We start from the raw sequence: 19,143 nt of genomic DNA, 5'->3' as shown, positions 1-19,143 counted from the left end.
ACATTTCCACTGTAAGATTGATTTTCTTAAATGGAATATCGCAGCTTTTAAATAAAGAATAACTCCCCGTTTCATTGTGTCTTTTTATTCATGGATGAAAAGGTCTTTTTTTTTCTCTTTTTTTGTTAAACATACAAGGCGTGCAGTGGTTTCTAGTCCTTTCATAAAAGCTTCATACAAAACGTACAATTCAATAGCGTTGCCAGCAAGATCTCATTGCCTGTCAAGTATATTTATGCAGTACATTTTAAAACTCCCCTCCGCCAACTAAAATCATTTCATCTTTGCATAAAATCCAAATAATTGGTGAATGGCATGACCTAACAAATGAACCTCAAGCATTTGATGGTTGATGTGAAAGCCCAAGGGGGAGCCTGCTTTTCTAGCTGGTTTCTACCTCTGGCTGACTGGCCCTGCGTCTCGATAAAGGTCCACATCCTCTCGCTTATCAGCCTCGCAAACGCAGTGGCTATTTTGACAAGCGAGTCTCTTTTCACCAATTATTTCACCCATTACAGATCACGTTGTGCCCCGCCCCACCCTGTGCACTCAGTGTCTGGAATCAAGATCAATCTGAGCACACAGGAAATACTATGTGGCTGTATTATGAAGCTACGCATAAAATACAAGATCATCATAACCTGCTGTTTAATTACTAATTTATTTGGAAAAGCAGAGACTGGATATTATGAGGCTATAAATTATTGTACTGAATTTCATTAGCGGTATTGTCTCTGAGCAGTTAATTCTCAGTTTGGACGTTATCAAATTGAAGCAATTTCTTTCCTTCAGACTTGAAACACTCTTATTTTCATTTACTGCCGTTCAAACTTTCCAGCCATCTCAAAGGCAATTCTCTAAATGCAGCTGCCACAGTGTGATAACAATAACAAACCCAGCAGTGCTACTGAGCAACTTCTATGCCAGTGTATTATCCAATTACCATCATAACAAAGTCAATTAGCTAAATAAGGATATTCAGCTAATAATGAAAGAACAAGACTTTATAAAATCATCAATAAGCTCCAGCCAGTACGGCTAATGACTGTAGTTAAGATATTGGTTGTGAATAATGTATTCTATCTGATAAAGAGTGTTTGAGACTTACTGAGTAACGATTCCTTGATGCCTTTCATTGCATCATTTCACAATAACTTAGAAAGCTTCATCTCTTTGCAAATATCTGTAACGTTAACATGTTTATCGCAGGAGAAAAAATCAATAATAAATAAATACACATGCACATCGTCCCCCGAAGGATTTGTGTAATTTCTTTAACTAAATTAAATAGCTGACAGGAGAAATATCCAGGGAGTCAATCTTCAATTCTTTTTTATTACTAGAATCTTGGTACACGTTTTGCTTTTCTTTTCGGTTTTAAAAAAATCTACTTATCCAATGTGAATGATTCTTAAATGGATTTCCAGATGGAGATTAATACTGCATACAGAGAGGAGGAGGGGAAGAAAAGAAAATATCTCGATCAAACCTTTGCTGAAAAGATAGTCCTTTGATGCTGTGATTATACACAGGTCACACAATGGATAAAATGGAATGAATGGATGTATTGATGTGAGTAGAGATGAAAGAAGAGGCCAAACGGATGAAAGAACAGGCGACGCACATTCAGCATAGCTTTACATTTATCTAGGACATTCAGGCTATATCTTTTTTGAATTTCCTGAGCAGTTTAATTGCTGTTGTAACGGCACAAGTGTCCTTACATCACAGCTGCATTCTTGACAACAAAAGCACCCTTTAGCCCATTAATGTACAAAAACATGTATGGTTTCTGACCTTGACTGCTTCCACAGAACAAGTCTTATGAATTCCAAACTCCTACTGACAGTGACATGATGGGATTTTTAGGGGAAATACTAATGATTATTTTTATTACTGGTATTTATTATTGTAGGATACAGGGTGCACTATAATGTGACTTATGTCGTGGAAATATTGCCAATATCCTCCACTATATAAATTCTCTTTCATTGATCACCAAAGTGGCCACTGGAGAGTGACTTTCAAAGCCACACAAGGCAGAAGGCCTCTGTGGGCTGAGTGTGTATCAGACTGTGTGTTGAGAGGAGGGGGGGGGCAAAGAGCTATATTTATTTGACTTCATTTGGCCTGTCTTAATGCAGGGTGCCCCAAGGACTGCACCACAAAACAATTAGCCTGGATTTCATAAAGCAATCAGCATGCCACCTTGTCTAATGCAACCGCTTCATACATTGACAGTCTGTATAAAATGGGTGTTATTGAAAGCTTTGTGTTCACGTTAGCTTTCGCCTCAGTGCATTTATGAATCAATTTTTGCCCATAAAAGAAGCTTTAACACTTAAGCTATTTTACTGGAAATGCATTATGTAAGTTGTCAAATGTACGAGAGAGGCCTGGTAACGATTCAGGCTATTCAGAATGAACAGCCAACCCCCATTTTTATAATGGTCCTTTTGAAAATGTCTGGCTGAGTGCATGTGTTTGCTATTAAGATGTTGTCAGTCATTTTCCCACTGAAATCTAATCCACGGAAAACAATTTCACATTTAAAAAAAGACCGAAGATTATGAGTTAATTACAACCTTGATTGTTTACTGAGAGGAATTATTGCTGCAGTGCAAAAAAAACAAAAAACAACCAAAAAACACGAAACAACAACAACAAAAAAAAACATGTATAATGATTTTCATCATCAAAAATGTTGCTGTTGACTTGGAGTGTTTATGTTGGACAGGGATCTGGGAATTGTTGAAGCGCAAAGGATGGGACCCGATAGACAACAAGCCGCATCATACACAAGGTTTAATTCCCTCAATACATGACCAATTGTCCCAGATTGTTTGACCATTGATTTTGTTAATACCACTTGAAAAATTGATGTGGCATCGCATAGAGTTGAGGGACAGAGACAGGCCATTTCATTTTAATTTTTCTATTTCAAGCAGTGCGGAATAAAGACCGAAAAGTAATGTTACACACAAAGCTGTGCAGAAGAGAGCAGCCTGTAATATGCAGCGCGAGCTTTATAGTGATTTACTTAACTCCTTGTAGAATGCAAGAGAGCCAAAATCACCAGTGATTTAGCTCAGTGTTTCATTACTCCCACCAAAGCCCTCAACAATAACACAGGGCATAATCTGCTGCCAATAACTCCAGGTGCTCTTAGTCAGATGGCTCCCTCTGGACCTGCAGGGAAGTAATACTCTGTTTAGAGGCCTGGGTGGAGAAGCTGCAAGGGATAGGTCAATAGTGTTTCTGGGGATAGAAAATCACCAGAGACTGACTTTTGAGTGTCTGTCTGTAACACTATTAGCTACATTATGGCTACTGCTGCTGCTAGGAGAGCTGTCATTTCCTTAATTAAGAGCGCAGTGCGGGGCAAGAGTGAGAAGAGGCCACGGCAATCTCTCCAGGCCTCCAACATTAAAGCCTGATTCCTCATCGCGCAAGGGCGTAGACCTTACAGGGGAGAAAAAAAATCTATCTCATTCATTATTCTGGCACAAAGTGGAATTATGGAGTTAGGGAATTACATAGGAGGTGGTGCCGTGGAGTGTGCAGAACAGAAAGGATTTTACACCTCAGCAGTTCTGAGACTATTTCTGAGGTGACTGTTAAGCCACAAGCAGAGGAGAGAAGACTCAGAGGGCAGAGGGAGAAGAAGAAGAAGAAGAAGAAGAAGAAGAAGGACGGGCAAAGAGGAAATGGATGAGATGGAGTAATAGGTGTCTCCACGGCAGGTTTTGAATGTAAACAACGGGAAACAGTACACTTCAGTTTGTCGAAGAAAGCCTCCAGTTTCTGATGAATGATGGGAAATCTGCATGCAAAGGATGCTTAAAACAGTAAGGGTTCTGTGCTACAACACTTAAGCTCTCACTCGTAGCCACAGGTCTTCACCAAAAGGCTCTCTGACATGAGAGTGCTCTGCTCCAGCTCTTACCTGTCTCTCCCTTGATGCTGGAGTGGAGATGGAAGCAGCACAAGCACAAGAGGGACCAGAGGGAGGTAAATTGGTGAGAAGAGGCAATGCCCATTTCAAAGGTCAAGAAGGAGAGATGGTGTGATGGAGAGAGGAAAATGGAGAAGGGAAGAGAAGGAGGAGGAGGAGGAGGAGAAGGGGAAAAGAGGGCTTTTGTGTTGCATCCTCACAAGGGACTTGGGACACTTTGCACATGAGCACATCTGTTATGGAGCGTCCTCCTCATTCCCAAAGCAATGTCAACCTGATTAGCTCAGGGTTGAAAGAGGCAAATAACAATCCAAATTATTCTTCATCCTTTTATGGCCATCAGCAAAGGCGGGACGCTGGGATGATGACTAGCTTTAGAAAGCTGTAAGCCTTTTAGGAGATGCCTGCTTCACTATTTCTCCTCCTCCTAAATTACTTAAATGATATTTGCTGTAAATAGGATTCTGCTGCCTGCAGCCTACAAGCCTGTGATGAAAAAAGTCCTTCCTCTCACTCTATGTCACACACCTCCACTTTGTCCGTATATAAACCCATAGCTTTGAATTCTGCCGTTCATGCTTTCTCATGTGAGGGTTTCCAGCTTTTCTCTGTTTAACATCATATGGAGTCAATAGAACTGTAGTTTTGACTTTAGGAATCACTTTTTCTTCACAATTTTCTGATGTTCTACAGACCAATAAATCAGACCATCGACGTTTCACTAAAAGATAATTGGCAGACTAATCAATCATGAAAACCATTTTAGCTGCAATCCCACTGTACTTCATGAACAGAGCGATGGATTCAAATCTTACGCTCTAGACTCCATGGTTTGTAAATAAAATAAAACTGCATTTTTTTATGAGCAGCACATGTAGAGCTACAACTAACAGTGAGCCAGATACTCAAGCAGTCAGTTTAATGTCATTTGTTAAAGAAAAATCCCAAATATTCGTGGTATCAGCCTCTCAAATGTAGGTATTTGCTGATTTTCTCTGATTTAAAGCACTGTAAAACAATTATCTTTTAGTTTAGGGCTGTTGGCAAAGCAATATGAAGATGCCATCGTAGGGTCTGCTAGAAGTAAAGTTGAATTAAAAATGAATCAAAAAATAAACAGGTTAATAAAAATTGAAAATAATACTACTTGTATTTGTACTAAAGAGCTTCAAACTTGTATCTTCAGATTGTAATCAGGTTTAAAAGAGTTATTTTCCAGTTTTTTTTTGTCCACCTTGGATTGTGTGTGGTCAGCTGCAGGACATTTAGAAGTAGCCGGTGGGGTGTGAGGGCAGTCCAGTCAGAGTGTGTGTGTTGGTGTGTGTTGGTGTGTGTGGGGGGCTAGACACCCACATGTCATGCCTGACACATCAGCCTCGGCCCCCCAGGCTATCTGGCACTAATGCTGCCTACGTCCCACTTTCTACCCCTTGCCCCTCAAAGCCTCCTCTCCTCCTCCCTCCTCACCCTTTCCTTCTGTCATAGAGGTATAATAACAATGGATCACAGCGGCGCTGCAGCACAGGCTCAATCACTATAGGATAACATCAAGTGATACAGGCTGCACAAGACTATATCTTTCCTCCACTGAACCTGAGCTAAACGGAGTTTATCTAGAAATGAGTTTATCTGGAAAAAGTACCATATTCGTTGTTACTGTATTCCCCTGTTGTGGTGATATTTACAGAGTTGAGTGGGTACAGGTGGAAACAAGCAAATAATCATGTAGCTAAAAGACACCCCACCCCACCCCACCCCACCACTCCCAGCACGTTATTCCGTAGGAACAGACAAATAGTGGAAGGAGGGACGTCAGGAAATAGTATTGCTTTGAAGCCCATAACTCCATTCTGGAGAAAAGAAGCATCACAGTGTTATTCCACATCCTCAGATATAAAGGGAAAAAACATAATAACTTCTCGATAGCCTGGATCTCCACTGCCCTATACTAGCTCTCCCCCTTCGCCCGCCCACACCCCTGCCTCATCCACCATACACCCACTTCTCCTGCCTCAATCTTTGGTTTCAAAGGAAGCGAATCAGCCAGAAGGACAGAAGGTTATGCATTAGTACTGGTCATTGCTCAAAGAGTGAGCGTTATAAATAATAAAGGCTTGTGAAGGACACAAGGGCTGTGGGATGCATCTCTGGTTCACGCCACACAAGTCAAAGACAAGACTGTAATTTCTATTCCGAAAATGTGACCCTCGCAGCTTCAATTACATCTCAACAACACCAACCGTGTCCGTGCCAGGAGATGTGATGCCTCTTTGTTAGCTCTACATGAAAGGCTTATTGATATTGGTTATGGAGCGCATACTAGACATGCACATTTTTTTGAAAATTATTCCTCAACTTAAAGAAAGTGTGCAACTAAAATAGATGCATATGGAAATTCAATTTATTTTCTCCACTGATGCCCACCTATAGAAGTTGTCATGAGCTTTTCTTTGGAATTTTTTATAGTCCAGGCAAAAATAATCTTAATTTTATACATGCAAACAATGGGGAGAATTATATTGTCTGTCATTTTTGAAGTTCTACGTGTTGCTCAAAGTCATTTCTGCATAAACAAGCATCCGTGAAACCTGATGACCTTTGCTGCTGTTTGTGAGGAAAACAAGAAGTCTGCCTCGTGCTCATCCTCCCCTCCCTGTCCTCTTTGCCACGCAGTGATTGTGTTGCTGTAGCCATGGGCACTGCGGGCACATTAGCAAATGTATTACACCTGCTTTATAGGCATGCATTAAGCTTGTTTTCAAGTTTGCGCAGACAGCTGAAATCCCTATAATGAGATCCACCTCCTGGGGAGAGACTTGTTCCCCCTCGGTCTCCTTTATCCACTCTTATTTACTCAGCGTGGCCCATTCAGCACTGGGTTTGCGCCACTTTATTACTTAACCTCACCACACAACATTACGAGGCTCTTTGCATCAGCAAGCAGTGTATCCCACCATGCATCCTGCTCACTAAGCTGATTACACAAAAATAATAAGAACTCGAGCCTCAAGCAGTGTGTGTTTGTGCGTGTCTCTTTGTGTGATTAGATATGTGCATGAAAGAGAATTTTGCATGAGACACAGTAGTTTTGTCTTCTGCCTACAATATATGACTAATACCAAGTACGTTAATATGAAAGAAATTAGTGTTGTTTAGTATTTTTGCAGGAAGAGGAAACGATACAAAAGAAAATGTTAGTTCAAAGATTTAATTAAAGGGTTTTTTGGCATTCTTTCATGAACAGCACACTCAAATATCTAACAAATAGAAGTAAGCACACTAACATTTGAGTTTCAGAATATCTAATGTGCTCAATTATAAGCTGAGTACCAGATAAAAACGCAGGTGGAATTAGAAATTTAAACACAACATCTTCAAACTGCTGATGCACTAAATGGAAAATGGTTGATGAAAGTTTTACAAATTTGTTTAAAACCACATTTAAGTAGAAGCACTGCAACTTTTCTATGCAATGCACATGTTAAATAGTCCAGAAGACATTAATTTCACTAATCCAGTGTGCAATCGAATTTCAGACGAAACCTAATGAGCCAGAAAAAAACATAAAAGCAACATGCAGCATTACAGCAGACGTACCATCCGGAGTGGACTTTCTGTTCTGAATGACCTCCAATACCAGGAATCAATGAAGATTCATTTTGCTCTTTTTGGGAAGGGGGGTCTCGAGGTGACCTTTGTGAAAATGTTCCACCATTTTGGCAGAATCCGTATAAGTGCAGACCATTTCATGTAGACAGTAAGTGTATGAAATGAGTGCTCCTGTCGTTCCAGCCTGGCTCTCTTTGACAGCATGATGATAGAAGCGTCACATCCTTGGGAGAGTAAATGCAAACTGACAAGAGATGAGTCTTTGGTTGCTGAATATAATACGGAATTGTGCTCTGAGTGTCTTATTATCTTGTCTGTTGATGTCTGAAAGGGGGAGATTTGCTTGAGAAGAGAAGACAGAAACTGTACGCATCCAACACCATCTCGTTCTTTGAAAAAAAAATTGCTTGCCCTACTAACCACAGCTTTCCCACCTAATGTCCACTTCTACTTGGAATAAATACAAGGCAGCAGGATGTTTGTGGTGCCTCATAGCCCCTGTTACCTGAAGTGGAAGACTATTTGCACAGGCAAGCTTTTAGGAGGAGAACGACCCTTTCACCACTGCAGTAAGCATGTGGTGGGTGTAGAAGGTGGACAATTTACTGTAGACAAACATGACCGCTACTGTCATTGTCTCCCACTGACTTCTCCTTCTCATACTGGCACAAAATCTTATAAACAGTATTAAGGCACCAACACTAAAGTCATGCATTAGCTCTGCGGGGAAGGAAACTTGTGCTAGGCTCTCTAAATATAAAAACAAATATATGGCACATGTAATCGCAGCTCAATGCAGACACGCAGCGATGTCGATGTTCAGAAGTGTGACAGCAAAAATGGTTAAAAGTATTTGTGATCATGAGTCTAAAAGGTTCGTGTGGATGTAAATTTCCAGAAAAAACACATTTGGGACACATTTTCTCCATAAAAACCCAACTGACAAGAGATCTTGTGCAACTTTATATATTTTCTGGGAGCCTATAACGTTTTAGCTGCTGGTTGTCCTCAGCAAAAAACTTACAGACTAACATGAAAACTGTTTTAATCCTGAATCAAAAGATGCACTTTCAGGCAGGTAATAAATACTATTCTAACTGTATTTAAAGGCATTTTTTTTCTGTCTGCATGATACTCAAATTCTAGTGGAGTAAATTAGGTCTCAATGTGATTTGCATTTCCTTGAAACTATTAGTGTGCTGTTTTTTTTGTGAGTGTGATAAGCATGTTGGTTTGTGTGCATCTGTCAGTCACAAAACTGGAGCATTCTATCGGGAAGACTTTTCAAAGTAAGAGGCATAAAACAGAACAAAGTGCTAATTTTTCTTTCTTCTGAATATGAGGAATCAAAGTATACCTTCATCCCTTGCTTCTTCTCCACAATCCCAGAAAAGGGCAAGAATGTAAATATTGTGGTTTCTGCATGGTGCTGAACCACATACAGAAAACCACTGAATAATGTAAAGCGTTGTTTAAAGGCTTGTTTGAGGGTTGCTCTCATATCAGTGGCATTCAGGCTGATAATAGAATGGTGAATTGCGAACTTAATACAATCTCTTTGCAGCCATGTGAGCTCACAGCAAACACAAAAACAAGCAAATGCAACTTAGTTAACAACAATAACAAATCCAACAAAGGAAACAAATCTAAAGATAACAACTATTATCCAAAATGTTTGTTTATATAAATTATTTATTCATTCATAGGGTTAAAATAGCTTTAACTGCACTACTAATGTGCTACACTCACTTAGCTTTGAAGGAGCTTCATTTAACTCATGCAGGTAATATAATCCATCAACTGCAGTTAAAACAGAAAAATGCCCATCATGTCCACTATATCGTCAACAAAATACGAAACAAAACAATCTGTGCAACAAAGAGACAACTGTCCTAATTCGTCGTAAGTACAAAAATTTGAGAGACCAGTCACTACCACCACACCTTTCCTTTTAATTTGGAGGCTTTTAAAGACAGAAAGAAAGATGCTGAGTCTCTCTTCTTCATCCCCCCCCCACTCTGTCTCCTCCCTATCTCCCCCTGCAGAAGACACGACGGTGCCACGTCTCTTCGCCATTCCCTGACAGGTCATGTGTTCAGCCGAACCTGCTGCTGGCGCAGCCCAGGGCTCTGCCACCGGCCAGAGAGAAACCATCCCCCAAAATTCACAAGTTACACAAGAGCGGCTCCGACCAGCTACAGTATGACGACAGACCATCAGCAAACGCCAAGCAGAAAATTTAGACTAAAATTTTTAATCTCATGCACCCAGTAATTACTGGAAGCACATTTGTTATGCTAAAATTAATGGCTTTAAATATAAACAACTATAAAAGCAATTAATGACATTTAAGTGTACGTGCATGAGAGAGAGAAAAGAGAAACAAAAAGAAGAAAGTGAGAGGCAGGAGAGAAGCCAGATAAAAACTGATCAGAAAGGAAGAAAGAGGGAGAGAGTTGATGCTTATTAAACCAAATTGCAACACTTTTGAGACAAATCCTGCAGTATGCAGTCCTTGTTTAGAAGACTAGCCTCAGGTTATTCTTGAAATGAGGATTTAAAAGACAGCTGAACTCTCACTGATTAGGTTTGAGAGTAATATTTGGCTTTCCCTCCTCCAAATTCTAAGTTTATTTTGTTCACAAATGTTTGGCAAGCTCAGTCCATAGTCACTTTACTGTACTTTCTGCCACTTCTCAGGCAACACACACACAGAGTCAGACAGAGAGTAACATATAGTTATATTCAATTAACAATTCTTATTAAATCCTAACAAACCAAAAAAAATGCACAGTTTGCTGCATTAGAAATTCATAACCATCAAATAGCAATTATATACCAAAATCCAGGACTCACAAACACACATTCAGTAGGGAAACACACACAAATACACACAGTTTAACTTTCAGAAATGGGAAAAAAGACAAACAGACCATCACAAGCTGAGGAGGCACCAAAATTTGTATAGAAATTCAGAACAAACATCTAAAGCCATTAGAGAAGGATGTTGTCACTTGTCATCTTCCGTCCACATCAAAAAATGAATAACATGATAGTAATACTAAAACTTCAAAAAAAAGGTTAAATGATAAGCAAATCAGCTTTTTAAATCCTTCAAATTTGTCTTTAACGACATTTTGAATTTAAAATCTACAATTGAAATTAAATAAGAAGAAACTCAGAAATGATTTGGTATGTGGAGATGGGTACATTTGAAAAATAATAAGGATTAGAGCACATAACTTCCCTAAAATTTAATACATAAATTCAAATTTAATTCATGCTCTGATTCATACATTGCATTCAAGCTCTCTGTTACAGAATAAACATGTTAAATCCACAGTTACTGGACAGTGCAATTTGATGTAAATACAGATATTCACTTTGTCTCTATAATGAAAGCATCTGAAGAAGAAAAAAGTTTCAAGCTAGATTCACTTTTTAATTAGAAATCATAATTAGGAAATTTGCTAAATGATTTTTTTTGTGTCATTATGCTTATTGATTCATAACGAGCCCCAGTGATTGAATTTGTCCACATGACTGAAACAGCTAATAATAAAAGAAACACACTTATCTAGACATAACCAAAATAGCGTCAACACTTCATTAATGAGATAACTGCAAAAATAATGGGCATGCTGATACAGAAATTGTCTAATTTAGTACATAATTTGCAAATCAAAGAACTAAATATAAATAGAAAAAAACCATCAGCAAGACTCCAGAAGGAATATTATCATATCTGATGTTCTGAAGACTAATACATTTTCTACAACATGTAGGTTTTAATTTCACTCAGCAGTAATTTCTGACTTAATAGCATTATGTTCAATTAATTTAATTGATATTTAAATGACAATTAGAGCAGTTCCTCCATTTGAATTAAGGAAAACTGCATGATATTACTAAACACTATGAAGGCTGTGACGATGGAGTTTAAAAAAAATATCCTCCCAGGTAAAATCTGATTTTTTTTATAGGTCAGTGAAACTTTTTATTAGATTTTATATAAAGGAGTCTCTGCAAAGCTGATGCCCCAAAATATGCAAAAGTAACAAAGTGGTCAAACTATTTTAAAAATGTGGACGTATTTAGAACCGACTGTGCAATAAAAATGAAGTGCATTTCAGTTACTTGTAGTACTGACAGTACACTTCAAACTGACACAAACTGTCTCCTGTGTGAATGAATGTGAAGACTTTCAAACTAAAATGTTACCGCTAGCAGATCTAATCCTAAAAGTGCCAAACACTGACTTGCTCATGTCTACACTTAGTTTGTTGCCTGACACCGCTGACACCTGTCCCAGCACTGGAAGCCCTCTGCTTGCACCTCACCGCTGCCTAACCCAGACCTCAACCAGCCAGCAGCTTTGTGAAGGGAAAAGGCACAGGATGTGAGGTGTGATCGGACTTACCGTAAAGCTTGCTGGGAGTGCCCTCTCTGTCCGTGGCCTCGGAGGGCAGGAGCAGGGGCTCGTCGTTCAGATCGCTGTCTGGGGTGGCCGCTTTGTCGTCCGCCCGGAGTTCTGCCGCGCTCATGTCGCTGCGCAGGGAGAGCAGCGGCTTGCTCAGCTGCCCTGTAATCATCGGATCCTGGAGGGAGCTGGGAGCCCAGGTGGGAAACAGGGAGGAGGAAGGAAGAAAAAAAAGAGAAAATGCCCCTGGTTAGATGTGCTTCGGCGTCTCACCCTCACCGGCTCCTTCTCTATGTCTCCACTCACTCTCTCTCTCTCTACCCGGCTTCTCCTTTCTATCGCTCACTCATCACTCTCCCTCTCTCTCCTGCTCCCTCCCTCTCCAGCTCTCTCTTTTATCTGAGGCTGGTGCTACCCCGCTGATACTGCCGGCTGCTGCCTGGTGAAGAACTGTTACGGATCGCGTGGCTTTACCATTATACCCTGCAGCCCTAAAACGGTGATACATCCATCTCCAAGGGCTCATTACTACCTGACATGTGCCTCATCTTCAGCAAACACTAAGCTGACAGCAGTCTACAAAGAGGTCCATCGGCTGTGTGCTGATAAATAAATGAAATAAATCTAATTCTACATCTGAGAGAAAGATATGAGGGGAAAATACACACCACTGATTATGTCAATTTTCCCATAGCTGGGGACACAAAATGAGATCAAAGGTGACATATTGCAGCACAGTGTGAGACAACGTGAACTTAAGGCCTGATTTAAACAAAAGATGAAGTTGCCGACGTTCCCAAATTTTTATCCCAATTATTTGCATTTTTTTGTCAGCACTTAAAAACAAGCAGGAAGAGCATCTACATGACAAGATTAAGAGTATTATCTTGGAATAAAGTAAATTCAGAGGAATAAACTAAAACATCATGATGCAAAAACTAGAACTTTTTTTCCCCCAATGCTTGCACACAATAATTCATTTCTTTTTTTTTACTTTGAGAATAATAAGAAGAAACTTTTTTAAAGAACTGCTGGGGAAAAAAAAAAAACTTCTCTTACCTAGACAAAGCTCCAGAAGAAATAGAGAAAAAAAAAGTCTTCAGAAAGTCCAAATGTTGAAATCAATCAAACAGCAGCTACAACATGCCACCACAGCACAGCTAGTTCATGCTTTCTGAACCAGAAGCAGCCTCCTCAACCTTGCTGTATCTGAATGGCCACCACAGGTTCAAGCCTGAGGTTGCTTCCTAAGACAAGCCCTGGAGATGTCACCTCCTCCTCCTTCCCCCTCTCTCTCTCTTGTTCATACACTCTCTCCCTCCCGCTCTCACTCCCTCTGTCTCTTCCCCCTTGTGTCTTCTGAATGGAAAGCTCCTCAGACAGTGTTCACCCCACCTCAGGCTCTGAGACGCAGATCAGCAGGACTACAGCCCTCTTTCTTATTTATGAATCGAGTCCAACCTAAATATGTCTGAGCAAAAGACAGGTAACCAGCTCTTACAGGCACAGAAAGAAAGAAGAAAAAAAGAGTCTTATCTGGCCTCTGCACCCATCATCATCAGCAGCCCCCCCACCTCCACGTCTATCGGGGTGGTCGATGAATTCCTACCCAGAGGGGCCTTTTTAATGTGCTCATCACGGGAATCTGCCCACTTTGATATGACACATGATAATCTATGAAAATGTTAATCAATAGAGTAGTTTAAGCTGTCGTTAAAAAGCGTGAGCCGACTGGTCAATACTCATATCCCTGGTAACAATGTCACTAGTCATCAGGGCTTCATTTGTGGAGCACTTAAATGTGGGACACTGCGCATCAATGCACCTCTCTGCCCGCCGAGGTAAACACATTTTCCCCTCTGTCTGAGCTTGGCCACACTCTGCATGCATTTGGGTCCACCCCCGCCTCCCACCTCCTCTCCTTTGAGTTGCTTGATAGGTCCACTGGAGGGCAAAATTAATACCTAATTGAATCTTGCAGTCATCAAAATAATCAATAGTTTTTTATTATTTATTCTTCACAGTCTGTTGACTGTTTGAAAGCTCAGAGGGACAGCGGAGAGCACAGGCAGCCCCTGAAATTTCTACCGTTTCACAATGTAATTTTCACTGGGGCATGAGAGTTTGCAAGACCTATAAAAAATGAGAGCAGTGGTTTTTGTCAGGGAGGTGGGGGAAAAAAATAAAGGAAAAATGGGAATCTTTGCCCCAGCAGCAACGATGAAAAATAGAATAAACAAGCTACTGACACTTTAGAGAAGGGCAGGGTCCTTTCTGTCCATCCCTCCATCTTTTTCCCTTTCCCCTTTTCTCCTTATTTCATCATATCAGGAGCGTGGCGGTACCTCTCTAATGTTGGCATTTCTCTTCCTGACAGACTCCAAACAAGTGCTGGGAATGAGATCAGAGCTCTAATCTTCCCCTGGCCTCTGAGTCTCCAGGATAAGGGGGCAACACATCTCTCACCATCTTACGCTGCTGTTAATTACTTCCAAACAGCCAGCTTTGCCTTTTCTGCAATCGTGCCACCAAATTGGATGTTTTTATTAATTTAAGCCGAGGGAGTGATGTAATTACACATAATGGGATAACTCTAATCTTATTGTAAAAATACATAATAAAAAGGGATATTTAGGAAATTACCATAAGAAATGACATTACTGGTTCTAAGCAGTGGATGTGTAACGGATTAGCTTCATTTTTTTTTTTTAAAGTAACCCTCAGACACCCCTGATTAAAGCAACTAACGGGAGCTTGTGAAAGTCTGTGTGGAAGAAGGCTGGCGGCAGCAGACATGGGGGAGAAGGTTTGTCTCATTTCTTCTCTGTTCACTCAGTCTGGCCACGGCTCAGGAACAGGTTGCTGAAACAAGAAAAAGCACTTGATGCCCCCCCACCCGCCTCTGCCTCCCACTCTGCAAATACCCCCAGTAGCCGGAGAATCAGTGGTTAGCAGAGAGTCCCGAGCGTCATCAGATATCCATGCGAAGAGCTGGTGGTCTGAGCAGGGCTGTCCCACTGTGACGGACACTAGGTGAGTGGTTTCAGTTTGTGACCCAACACTCAATGCTTTGCACGTTATTAAATGGAGAAAAAATAAACACTTATTATAACTGTCATTACTAGCAAATCTTATTCCCAATCAGCTCTGGTATTGATACCAGTATTAACTGCTATTATATATCTATATTCCAATTCTATATAATGTGAGCAGACAGTAAGACAAAATATATGTACATCACAAAAAAATGTAAGCTCTTCACTGTTCTGTGTGAATGAGAAAGTATTAAATACATTCACTAATCTAGTTTAAGAATTTATTAGTAGAATGAGTGAAATTAAATGGAGAAGAGTAGTTAAAGATTGAAGATAACAGCAAGAAGATAGAAGAGGGTAAAGACAGTACAGAAGTAGAGCTGCTAGAGTTAATCATTATTCAATTAGTGAATCATAAAATTAATCAGCAACTATTTGGAGTGTTTATTCATGATTTTAATTAAGCAGAGATGATAAAAATTTGCAGGTTGGTTCCAGCTTTTCAAATGTAAGAATTTGTTTCTTTCTGTACTTATATATATGAAATTGAATATGTTTGGGATTTGGACTGACGTGAAAAAACAGGCAAGTTGAAAACTACATTGTGCTGTGGGATATTTAAAGCATTTTCCTCTGTTTTCTGACATTTAATGAACAAAACTATTGATTGTTTAATTGAAGAAATAACTGGAAGGTAATAAAAATAATTCTAATTATAGATTCAAGAGCACTACATCTCACAAACAAAACTCTAAAAAGTGACATCAGAATGACTTCAAAGAGTTAATCAATATATAACTTAGTTTTTCCACATCTTCTTCTATATCATTATCAGCTAGTGTAATATTCTGCAGCTGCCCGTTTTCCTTTTTACATTGCATTGTGAACTAACAGTCAAAACAACACACTCAAGTGTTTTTTAGTATGCAGAGACTTTTGCAATGATGTTCTCACTCCCCAGTGAGAACGGACTGCATATTCAAAACCTGCTCAGAATAAGAATTAAGTTTGGAATTAAGACACAGTTTGTGCTTTTTAGGATTTCTGTAACACACCAGTGACATTTTCAGGACGTTTTTTGTGGCTCCCACATGCACACCAGTGACCCTGAACCAGAACAGTCTAGTCTGAAAAACCTACGACAGAACGAGGCTTATAATTTACCCAAAAGACAGAATTCTCTTTCAGGCTTTCTGTGTTCTTCAACATTAATGCAATGTCAAATCATGTAATGGTTTTGTCAGGTTACGTGACTTTTTGGGGCTGCAAATGTATTCCAGTCTACAACGAATGAGTGAACTAGTTACTAAAAGCAAGTAAACACTGTCATTAGGTGAATAGTTTTTTTCAGTTAGAACCAAATAAGGTACTATTTCTGGTAATATGCAAATGTTATTAACTGGACATGCAAGGACACAGATAATGATAAATAATAATACTGAATTAAAGCCATTAGACATTTGCTTTAATTGCTTCAGTAAGAGGGACAAAATATATCTCCTTCTACATCACTCTTTCATTTAGGTTTCCAGGAATAATTTGAACAACGGGCACAACTAGGTTAATTATTGCTAAATGTAGTGGTGCTTCATACATTTGTGTCTTCTGAAGTGCAATGTTGATTTGAACACTGAAAATAACTGAAAAATGGAAGAAATGCAACTTTTTTAAGAACATTACATAGATACATATTGACTTTGTGCATATGGAGCTAATGTATTAATAAGAAGTAACAAGAAACTTAAGTTAGAAGCATTAATTATATTATACTTATATATGTATGCATTGTATTACTTTGCAGCAAATCTGAGATGTCTAATGTGGTTTGGTAGATGATGATTTGTCTCCCCCTTAGGGTTATTAACCAAACTGTCCCCTCTTATATCTTAAAGCAAATGAAACCTTGAACGTTTGAGTGACAATTTCAACATAGCACATTTATGCATGCAAATGCCTATGTCTGCTGTTGATATTTTTTGTGATTTATTCATAAAAAATGCAGGTTTGCATTATTTTAATTGCAAAATTACTTGCAAATCTACTTGTTTTGTATGCATTCCTTTGCAAATAGTAGACCAGCAGTGTACATAGTGAAGACTTGAGATGATTTTTTTCATTCCATGCTCGTTAATATGATCAACAGTTATCCCTCCGTACTCCGCTAAAGCTAAAATGCTCCCCAGTGGATGGTTGGTGGGTCAGTGGAGGCTGAGGGCTATCAAAGCAGTGTATTAAAAGGAGCTCTTTGAAGCTTGTAAACCAGGGTGCCCAGCAGGTCCACAACAGACAGACGCCTCTGATTGGTCAGGTGTGTGCGCGTGTGTTTTTTGCTGGATCGATCCACCGAGCTGACATTCTGGAGCATCAAAGCTTTCAGTGCACTAATCTGACTCCTCCTATGAGGGCAAGGGTTGTTTTTATTATTTTCCTTTTTTGTCTAAGAAATGCCCATACCTTGGAGGAGGTCATGCATGCTTATGATACGAGAGTGGGCAATCCATGTGTTTTAATGCTTTGAAAGGCAGTGAAAGCATATTGAAATCACGCTTGGACACTGTATTTATCAACTAATAAATAATGCAACACTATAGAGAGAGATGGGGAAAGGAGCAGAGAATCACAGGGCCATCCATTGGACATACCACTGGCAGCAGAGTAGTGACACTGCAGAGATTCACACACCGCTGCTGCTCAAAGTCGGTTTCCCTTCACACTGTCTCTGGAGACCTGCGCCACATACACACTCATGAAAGGTGTGAAAATCTGATTTCCCAAAAAGGATCGGTAATTCTCTGTGAGGGTGGAAGCCGCAATCAATAAATCATTGCTAAGCAGATTGTAAAGAAAAAAAAATTATTCCCCCTTGGTATCAGTGCATTAGGATTCTCCTGAGGATGGATGAGGCAAGACGGGGGTGTGAGACAATCTCAATAAAGAAGAGGCAAATCATACCGTTGGCATTCATCTGGACTCTGGCAAGCAGCTGTCAGCAGAGTGACGAAGGACCACAGGAGTCGACCAATATCAGAAGCTTGATTTAGCCACCATGTTCAGGAATGTCTGCAAATATGGAAAACCAACGACCTAATTGTAACTTTAAGTGTTATTGGAACATGCATTAAAAATCATTTAAGGTGTTTTTTATGTCGAACGTTCTGTTTGGTTGTATTTGTCTTAAATAAAAGGATTTCTTTTTGTTAAGGAATGCATGGGTGATGGGTCCAGAAAAGCATGCAAGAGCCATTCACGGGTGGAAAGAACTGCAATTAATCAAGTGTGGTACTGCACAATTGTCTTTTATGCTACTTTACCCATCTACCGCAGTATATTTTAGATGAAAATAATGTGCATTTTGCTCTAGAACATTTATCTGACAGCAAACGTTAATTAACCAAGATAAAAGGGCCCATTCTGCACAATATGCACTTTTAAGTTTTGCTAATAATGCTTGTAATAATGCTGTTTTGTTCCTCACACAATCAAAGAACACATATATAATGCAATACTGCTGTTTTACTCAGTGGGGGAGGTATTAAACAAAGCCATGTAAAATACTCCTTTTTAAAGTAGAGGTTTTGCTTTTATAAAATCTACTAAAGTAAATGTTTGAAAGTGTTATATTTTTATTATTATTATTGGTTTCTTGATGTCTGTTGTCGGTTTGAACTATTTCGTATACGGCTAGAGGGTCAAGTCAAATATTGTATTTTAATAGGTTATTATATGTTTTGTATGAAAATGTTAATTAGCAAATATACTGGTGGTAAATTCACAACATTCCTCCTTAAAATGCAGGAGAAAAGATGTATAAAGTTTAATAAAATTGAAACACTTCATTAGCACTATCTATACTTGAGTGAATATATTGAATTAGCTACTTTTACACCACTTTGATTTAATTCTAGCACCAATAAACCGTTTTATCCCTTTGGGGAAAGTTTAGAGGACATTAGTCTTCCTTTAATTTATAGTATTTGGCACCTGTTCAAACTGTTGAAGTTGGTGTAATAAAATGTCTGTGAAGCTGTGATTTGTGGCTATACCTACCTGCTCTTGATGCAGTTAAAATTTTGTCAGCTTCCAGCGAAGAAATGGACATTTTCTTCAAAAACTTGCTGTCTGAA

General features: G+C 39.4%; 1 protein-coding gene across 3 annotated transcripts in view; it reads right to left on the bottom strand.

The window, feature by feature from the left end:
• Positions 1-19,143, bottom strand: part of pou6f2 (POU class 6 homeobox 2) — a 74,980-nt gene that overhangs the window by 55,592 nt on the left and 245 nt on the right. The window contains exons 2-4 of one of the 3 annotated variants that reach the window (XM_023272551.3): positions 19,067-19,138; positions 17,972-18,079; positions 11,985-12,172 (exon numbers count right to left, since the gene is read on the bottom strand). In XM_023272551.3, the coding sequence (XP_023128319.1) occupies positions 11,985-12,156 (172 nt within the window). In that variant the 5' untranslated portion in view covers positions 12,157-12,172; positions 17,972-18,079; positions 19,067-19,138. Of the gene's footprint in view, positions 1-11,984; positions 12,374-13,043; positions 13,296-17,971; positions 18,080-19,066; positions 19,139-19,143 lie in introns of those variants that run through there. The other 2 variants (XM_035949228.2, XM_035949229.2) reach the window with 2 other exon arrangements.

The sequence above is a fragment of the Amphiprion ocellaris genome, chromosome 22 (assembly GCF_022539595.1).
Source record: "Amphiprion ocellaris isolate individual 3 ecotype Okinawa chromosome 22, ASM2253959v1, whole genome shotgun sequence".
Lineage (NCBI taxonomy): Eukaryota > Metazoa > Chordata > Actinopteri > Pomacentridae > Amphiprion > Amphiprion ocellaris.
This window is presented reverse-complemented; position numbering and strand designations above follow the sequence as displayed.